Source organism: Schistocerca americana, chromosome 2 (assembly GCF_021461395.2).
Source record: "Schistocerca americana isolate TAMUIC-IGC-003095 chromosome 2, iqSchAmer2.1, whole genome shotgun sequence".
Classification (NCBI taxonomy): Eukaryota; Metazoa; Arthropoda; class Insecta; order Orthoptera; family Acrididae; genus Schistocerca; species Schistocerca americana.
Window position 1 is genome coordinate 702,225,693 of NC_060120.1, and position 9,613 is coordinate 702,235,305.

The 9,613-nt window shown below is 39.8% G+C and overlaps 1 protein-coding gene across 1 annotated transcript in view; it reads left to right on the plus strand.

Moving 5' to 3' along the window:
• Positions 1-8,680, plus strand: part of LOC124594356 (outer dynein arm-docking complex subunit 4-like) — a 109,271-nt gene extending 100,591 nt beyond the window's left edge. The window contains exon 6 of the mRNA XM_047132724.1: positions 8,538-8,680. Coding sequence (XP_046988680.1) covers positions 8,538-8,680 — 143 coding nt within the window. The remainder of the gene's footprint in view (positions 1-8,537) is intronic.
• The last annotated feature ends 933 nt before the right edge of the window (positions 8,681-9,613 follow it).

The following is a 9,613-nucleotide window of genomic DNA, read 5'->3' on the forward strand; positions in this document are numbered from 1 at the left end:
CCATGGCTAACAACAGTCCTGTTACGGCCACTAATGATGCGTTAGTGTTAACTTGACCATTAGATGGGTGTCGACCATCGTAAACCGCCTTTTTGGTACCTAATTTCGTTAGTAGTTATGTTACCTCCTGCCTCCAACTTGAACTTCCACCGTCGGAGGGTGGTATGGCACTTCAAGTTCCATCGCCACACCTTCAACGTGCACTCGAGTGATGCCTTTGGAATGACATCATTGTAGAATGGAACAGTTTTACCATCCACCGAGACAGTAAGATCGTGATCCACCGCTGAAGCTGCATTTCAACCTCACACGAAAGAAGTTGGACGTAGCAAGCCAAATATCAAAAGAAACCGTGTGCATAGCCAGCGTGTGAAGACCTCGGCGTCGCCGATACCAGGTACTAACAAACTGTATATCAGGAAGGACTTTGGGGGAGCGCGGCTAGGAACAAATATTAAAACGAATTAAGCCAGGAAAACAATAAGATATGCTGGGATTAGTACGGGGTATTGTTAACGAAAAATATTAATTTGGAGTGAATTCCTTCTGTTCAGTCAGAATTTTGTTGGGGCGCTATTTATTGTGGCCGCAAATTTGCACTTTTTTTAAGATGTTCGATAACGCCTTTTGGAGCAATATATATGTTGTCTGTGTTCGTTGCGGTATGCTTATGTTCTGTAAGATGTAGTTCAAATGCAGTTTCCTTTTGCGGAATCCAAAGTTCTCTGAATATATTGTTAATATGGCTGTCCGTCTGTCCAACATAAAAATTTCCACTGTTACTGCAGTTTATCTTGTAGACTTCTGATTATGAAAATTTATTTTGTTTACTACCAGTCTTGTGCCTAAGCCGTTGTTATAGATTTTTATTGATCCGGAAGTCTCATTCGACCGATGTGTTCTTAAACTTCTATTTATTGTGAGATTTTCCGTAATATGTCATCGGGACTAATTTCCTACTTACTTTCGCGTATGTTCCCGATTGTTTGCACCGCTCTTTTTAATCTTAATATATACAGTCGCAGACTGTGGTTGTCTGTATATGGTTTGTATAGCTATTGGTTATACTCGCACTGGGTGCTTAGCCCTCTGTATATTTCTTAGTTGTCTCAAGGCAAGGAAACAAGTTGGTAGACCACTGAAGTGAAAAATAACCCTTTTTTTAATGTAAGACAGACATATCTGAAGACGATCCTATGGAATGAAACCGTTCATGGCACAAAAAGAAATGAGGAAATGTTTGGGATGAAAGAGTATTTTACATCTATAAATACAGAGTTAAATGTGACGCATAAAGTTCTGGTCACGTGTCAAGCCTCTCGACAGTATTCACTTCGCATATCTGGTTAAAGGTAAAAAAAGTAAAAATTGCCATTGAGCTACATATTCTTCATTCTTTGTTTTATTTATGGTATTATTACACCTATCAAGATGAGGGCATACAGGCTTTCTCTCGCATCTATTTACCCATTCTTAGTTAGTCAACATTACAGTTTGCATTGTACTGGAGCAATATAATAATATGACAATATGTATAGTAATGAATACATGCAATTGAATTAATGTCAGTCTTATTATCATCGTATTAAGCAAATTCCTCAATATTTCCCAGTCGAATTTGAGTAAACATCTAAAATAAATGTAGGGCAGTAGTACAGAAGGAATGAAATGGCACAAGAAGCTTGTTGGTCAGAAGAACAGCCAGAAACTCTTTATCTGTCGGCATCTTAGAGCTACAGAAATGTCCATAGCTGAAGCCCGGGCTGGCGGAACTGTAATTATGTGCGACTGACTTAGCAGAGGCCTGCTTTCTTAAGGATAACCAAAATGTGATGAGTACCGGATGTTCCTTTCTGGAGTAGTAGTGATAAACATTACGACGTATCACTTCCTCAGCATATGTCGGTAGTTGACTTATTCACACAACCTTTTATCCTCAGAGTCTGCAGATTTGATTCCTTTCAGTTTCATCATCTTTATCCAACACTACCTTACTAACCTTCATAGGTTCTTCTGTTTACATTCAAACCATCAATAGTTATCCTCGATTTCCTTGTTAATGAGAGAAGCAGGCAGAAATTTAGTTTTTTCTTACTTTGAGCAATGATGTTAAACATAAACAATTTCTCTCGACTGATTTCATACATCTATCTCCTAGCCCTGAAAGTGACATGGAAATTTTCCACTGATAAAATGTGATGAACTTGCTTCTGACATGGTTCAGAATCAACAGCACACAAAACACTATGTCAGCATACTTGCATAGGCACATATAACCAGTATAGAAAGAGATCATTTAAAGAAGAAAAACATCAGCTTTTGCAACTGTAATAAATGAAAACAAAAAATTGATATCGCTCACCGACCACACAAGACCGCAAGTTCTCTGAAACTGATTCACAGAGGAAGCGGGAAGGTTTGTGTCGTAGGGGTAATGTTTTCGCAACTGCAGATGGTAGCCTCGAATACAGGTCTTGGGAGACAGCTGAATGGGTGCCATGCCTCCCGCATCTGTCTCACCCACACTACCTCCTTGTCAGTTCTGAAGAAATTTTGAACTCATTACAGTGGACTGTGAAAAATAAGCACCATCATCTAATGGTACCACACAAATGAAGATTATAAATGTAATGTTTTCTGTGTACATTCATAACCACGTGTTAGTGTAGCTACAAATAAATTGTCTTGGGCTATACATTCATTGTCCTCGATAGCCTTCTGCAGCTACACTGTCATCCTGCAGTCACCAGTGGAGGAAGTCATTGAGATACTGGACGTTGTATTGTATGGAGGAACGAAGCAAAATTAAGGTTTAAAGGCCCATTGACGATGAAGGTATTAGGAACGGCGCATTTTCCTTATTCGATATAGGAAAGCCTAAATTTTAATGACCAGACGGGAACCCGAACCGCTGAGCTTCCTTAAGCGAACTCTGTGTCTTCCTGCAGTGTCACTGAGATCTTGCGTAACTGATGAGGAAACGATTCAGGTAACGTGGATCTAACCATACGCCGTCTCATAGCGTCCTGCACGTATTCAGCGAGGGACAGATTTGATTAAGAAAGTTGATGAAAGTTTGGGGAGAGATCGCTGCGTAATGCGAGCAGTGTTCGTAGGGGTGTTCTTCTTCAGAACAAACAGAACGAAGCAGGACGGGCTGTATGGTGTTGTGGAGGTATCCCTCAACAGACTGAGGCCTAATATATGCTGCGGTTACCGTGTAATTTGCAAAGTCTGCTTGTCCGACGATGCGGCCCAGGCCACATCTCGTCCTGTTCTATGCTAGAAACACAAGCATATCGACAGTTCACGGAAGGACCATCGAGCCCTCTACGTGCTAAGTGTAAGAATAAATTCCCTGCTTATCGTAACTGGCATCTTAAAACCAGCACTTTTATACTGGTTCTAGGTGCCTCTTCAAGGATGCTGATATTTGTGTGTCTAAGAAGCCATGTCTGCAGATCCTCCTCAGGTATCGCTGGTGATAATGTTCCAACTTTTTAAGGTGGCGTCTGTAGCATGTTCATAATTGAGGACCATAAAAAAGGGTGGGAAACTGAATTTTATATGGGGACCTTTGTTGCAAAATTGACATCATGAATGTAGAATTCTCGAGATCTTAGTCGGTCAAAGGAGCTCCAGCACGGTTAATTCTTTAATGAATTTCCGAATCTATATTTGCATTTGAGAGGACTTTGCTGAGATAGCCAAACTCACTCCGCCGATGGTGATACTGATATTCCTCCCGAGGTTCTGGTTGAAATCAGTCTTTTTGTATACTGTGGAGATGGCATTCAGAATTAAACCTAGCTGTTCTTTGGACTGAGTTACAACCGCATAATGCAGAAGAACTTAGAGCCCATCGTTTTAGACGGTTCGTATTAACAGTTTCATACCCATCCTGTAAGTTAACTGTATTCTTTGAGGAAGAACATCTTTTCTATGAACTTCATGACAAAGACGACAGAGGAGGAAAATAACTGAGGCAATCACACATCTCTGCTCAATACCGGTATTGGTATAGGACGGCTCACAAACGAAATCGTTATCAATGACAGCTGCTGTTGCATCTCTTCAGAGTAATTTTAATATGGCAATAAATGTCTGTGGAAGTAAAATCTTCCATAAACGTTCACGATTTCGAGAAAAATGCCTAAGACAGTGTAAAATTTACATTTGCTTCCTTCTATTTTCCCTGAAGGTGACGAGTTGCGGTTCCTTTAGAAGGCTCGAAGCCACGTCGTCTTTCTGGCAGTAATTTCTTCACTATGGGCATAGCACGATTTGCGAGAATTCGAGTAATTAATTTTTCCAAGGTAGACAGTGACGATATTTTGTGGCGGTCATTGCAGTCTGTGCGATATGCTTTCCTGTGGATGGGCACCATCAAACTATTTCTGAAATCAGGAGGGATTTCTTCAGTGTTCCAAATTTTGACAATCAGTTGATGAACTTATATGTGTCTTTTGACCTCCTGACCAACTTCTTTGAAAGCTTCCTGTCGTGTACCTTTAGGCTCAGTTGCCCTGTGTTGCTTGACTGGCAGCTCTCTTAACTCCAAATCTAGTGGGAAGTGAAGCTGATCTTTAATGGGTGGTTGCTCCATTACAGAAGATTTTCAGAATGTCCCTTCCACTTGTTCATGATAGAACACTGATATTTATAGGTATACTCTTATCACTGGACCAAAGGGGATTTCTAGCAGAGCTGGTGGGACCATACATTACTTTTTTGGCTTTGAAGAACTATCGTATACCTTTGCCTGCAAGATATGATCATTATTCGACTTTTATTAGCCAACACTCTTTCTTCAGCGCACAGGTAGTTCTTTGTACATTTGCTTTTGCAAGACGCAAAACTTCTTTCTGGTGAGAGAGTTCACGTTATTTCACCAAGCTTTCAAGGCTCTCCTCTTCTCTGAAACCTTTACTTCAATCTCTTCATTTTTGATGTCCCAGTTTCTTTCCAGGTGCCTGAAATAGTGGCCTTCGAGCTGTCCCTGTGTTGTGTTACATCGTGATGACGTTCCTTCGACAATGTCTGATGAAGCTATTTTCAGTATTATGAGGCCTGTGTAAAAAACACTGATATATTCTTAAACTCAAATACTCAGCCCTCACATGATTGTTGTACGAATGGGAATATTGAGAAACCCCTCATGTTCATTTTGTGATAAAAATGAGTAACCTACGAATTTGTACCTAAAGTCTATACACCGATCGTCATATAGAGAAATCCCTTATGTTCCGGCATTTTCTGTGTTATCGGCCACTGTATAACCTAAACTAATGAGAAACCCCACATGTAAAAAATATATGGTCTTTCTCAGAGTTTTAGGTTTCAGCGCTGTCGTAAACAGAAAGAATAATCGATATTGCCACTTACTTTTTACTTTAATCAATTTCTATTGTCATTGGTTATGAAATGTTAGACAATGGTGACGCTACAGACAAACATCATAAATTACTTGCAGTTAATGAGAAAACAGACAGATTCTGCCATTGCAGGTCTCTCGTTTGATTTTATGCAGAACATTTCGTTGCCTCAGATACCAACATTACACACTTTATACTTGCGGCAGCTATCAGTAAATGTCTTTATTGTGCATGACTTACAAGTGGAAGTACCAGGTTTTACCTCTGTGATGAAGGAATAGTACGGAAAGCCACAATGAAATCTGTTAATTTACTTTTGATTAAATAAACGAAAATTTTTGGCAACATTATAAGTAACTTTTCTTGTCCTCTGACTCTTGTGGAGGCCAAAATAAAAAGCATCCAATGATGAGATGTTTTAAAATTCTTGTAGCACTGGGAGGATTTCAGTTAATCAGCCATGAGGTCACTCTTACCTTCCGTCTGACAGAGATTTCAGTATGGCAAAAAAAAAATAAAAATAAATTAGAAATATGGATACGACATTTTTGCTGAAAGAATGCCCACAGTTAATAATAGGGTCCAGCACAAAGAAGAATTTTGAAGCGAAAATACCAGAACAGGTGATAAATTTTAAGGAATGGTGGCCTAAGTTCCACCGAAAGACTGCTATTTCCGTTGAAACTCGAGGAAGGACTACGCAAAAACAAATCCATAAGCAGTTTCAATGTGTAACATTCATGCAGTTCGGCTGTTCATATGAAAGACCTGGTGTTTTTAAATTTAGTCCATTCGTTGATGGAGCAGAAGAGTACACATTCCAACTGGTCGATCCATCTGTAAATCCACCAAGCCTTATGAGTCAGGCTTATCAACATCATTTTCTTATAAGTGAGAAGAGAATGAATGACCTAAGACGATTTCAACCATTCCTACAAGAGGAAGAAATCATCCAGAGATTCTACTCTGACAGACGCAATTGGCCAAGATGTGTCAAACAATGAACCATATGTAGAGTATAATGCCAAAGAGAATGAAAAATGGATGTAATTTGTTTTATTTCCTCCATAAAAACAATAAAGCATGACGTAAGTAATGATTTATTCTATTACAAGATGTTGAGAAAGCCCGCACGTTAAATAAATAAATTTTAACTAAACGTCAAAATTATCTACAGCGCATTGGCATTTTTCCCTCTACATTTCTTTTAACTAAAAAAACTAAATAGAATTTCAACGTAATTTAAGACCTGGAATGTTCTTTGTGTATTCTGAAACGTTTAATATTTTGGAAATATGGAGTTTCTCGACATTCTCGTAGTAGTGTTAGCGTGTGCGTGTGTCCTGGTCAGAGACAAAAACTAAATCGGTGAACACGACTATCCTCTTCCCGGTGTAGATATTGCTCCGTGGTTATGACTTGCTTTGTCGCTGCACAGCTGATGCCTAATCGGACCTGTCGTCGGCAAGCCTGACGATTCCTACGGCGAACAGACCGCTGCTCCTCAGGGGGTGAGCTTCGATTGAATTTCTGAGTGCAGTGGAATTGGAACTGCTATCGATCGGGGCTTATTGCTGGTTTGAACTGAAACTGAGCACTATTTGTCGCGGATGACTGCCAACGTGCAACAGAGTTCCTGTTGTGCTGGCGTCCCGTACGGTAGGCCGCACGAATTGCTATCGGTCTCGCTCCGCCTACCGTTTAGGCTGCCCCGTGCAACCAGAGCTTCCAGACGGAAGGCTAGCTTGCAGTGGAGTACAACACTGTACTGACGTCTGTTTCGCCGTTGGAGACTTACTTGTACCGTTGATAACGAGTGGTTCGTCCATTTTAGATAAAGTTTCTTGTCTGAGAGCGAGAAAGCGCCGTGACAAGCAGCAACTAATCCACCTCTTTACAAACCCGTTGACTTGGTGGCAGAGGCTCTGTCTGAGGAGTCATTTGATAGCCGGAGTCTCGTCAGTCTAGAGCAGGGTTTACCTAGTGTGGGTGGATTTTCACGTGGGTAGTTTAGCTATCAACCCTTATACCACAACAAAGAAGTACCAACTTAACGAAAACTTCAAGGATTGAAGCCCATGGAACTGAACCTGAAGGAGTTCCTAGAAAAATTGTTGTGTCTATAAGATCTGGCTCTAAATGACATCTCATCATACATGAACAAGAATATAGGGCACAAAAAATTAAAAAACGCATGCCACCTTGTACTTTTATGAAAAAAATAATAGTAAAATTTAAAGCAACCAATGTTTTCTTTTCTAAATAAACGTGGTTCCATGCACATTACACTTTGATTAAATTTAGTAATGGTGATTCTGTGCGAACAGTATTTTTTTAAAAAAAGTGCCGGTCGAAGTTTAATTGTTGTGCTACGCAGGTTCAGTGGCATATAGACGTGTAGCGTGTGGCTGCACTCAGCTTGTAAGGATACTCGAGCGTACGCCATTACAGCCTCCACACTCTGATTTTCGGAGGTGATCGCTACGGTGCTACCACCTGGTGAGGTGTCGGTTGTGCTTTGCCACGCTCTTGAACCAGTGATGACATATAGTTTGCTTGTAGCGCGTCTCGTTTCGTTCCCCTTCTTTTACGACCAACTGCTACAATTAACTGTGAACGATGGGCTACCAATGGCAGCCTGACGACTATCACCCAATAACTATTCATATTCATAGTTTCTCAGACTGTCTCGTTTTAAGTAGGGAAGTTGTTCACGGTTCTGTCTGCCCTCTGTAAGTAATGAAATGTACGTATTGATTCAGAATTATAAATGCTTTAACTTTGTCCCAGACTTCCCTAATTCTTTCCGCAGTCAATAGATGTTAGGTAACAATCATTGCTCAGTTATTTCACCCTTTTAAAAATCTAAGAATGCATACTTTTTCCTAGTTTAATTCCTATTCGTTGCTGTAGTCCGTCATTTACCTAGGTACTTTAGATACAAAAAATTTGCGTGCTACATGTTGCTGACCTGTTTATATGCAAAGGTGCGAAATGTTGTTTTGAAAATACTTTTAGATCAAAATATTTTAAAAAATTATTGAGCTAATGGTCCCACATTAAAGGATCAAAGGTGCTACGTTTTAGTTTTCACCTCGAACAGATGTTAAAATTAAATTTATTTCGTTTTAAATCTAGATTAACTGTCTACTTGTATTTCAGATATTAAATGCCTGCGGCAGGAAGCTGCGAGTCACATCTTGACGGAGGCGGAGGAAGGCATCGAATTCCTCAAGACCAGAGAAGAGTTCTGGCGTCAGCAGAGGCCCATACAAGTGAACAACAAAAAGAAGAAGAAGCACTAGATGTAGATGTACCTGCTCACGACACGCACTGTATTCTGTAAACTTAGTGTACAGCTTTCACCTTAGCTGGACCGAACCTACAGACTCAGAAGATTCGTAACGTGTTTGCAAGACTTCTCCATAATGATGACTGATTTTTCATTTTCGATATAAGATTCCAGAAATTTCTTGACGGTATTCAGAAGAACAGATGTTCTCTTGATCTTTATGTCTGATTCCAACAAGGAATATGTATGTGACTGTTACGTAACTATCTACATTCTTATGGCGGTAGTAGATTTTCTTAGCATCGAGTCTGTTTCCACACATTGATGTTAAGGGAATTCAGTAATTGATGACTGCTGATTGTTGCGTGTTCGTTTGATGAGTAAGTACGCACTTGATGTAGGAGCTTCCATGAGCGCCAGTCGAAAGATGAAGTGTCATGATACTAAATTGTTTCTTATCAATCTTCCAAACGTACAAATAGTTAAGTACTAATGATTATTTATACTGTTGAAATGATCAAATTACTGTGTTTAGAAGAATTAAAAGAATAAAGTGTTTCGGATAACTTATCGTGAAAAACTGTAGTTTCACTGTAAATCCAATGCCTTTTATTGGATTAAACACGAGCTCACTTACGCACGAACGAACACACACACACACACACACACACACACACACACACACACAAACAAACAAACAAACAATTACAAAATATTCATTCGATGGATTGTTGATATTATTTCTCAGTCTTGGGTCCTTACCCAGTAGGATTAATAGCAAATACGTAGAAGGAAGTTGTGCGTCACGCAGAGGATTACTGATGAAATTTAGTCCGTTTATGTTCCAAAAACAGTCGCCGTGCAACATATTACTTATTCTAAAAACTTTTATTACGTGCCTTTAAGGCTTAAGGGCACCAGTAATTCATGGAGAATGATTGAGTCT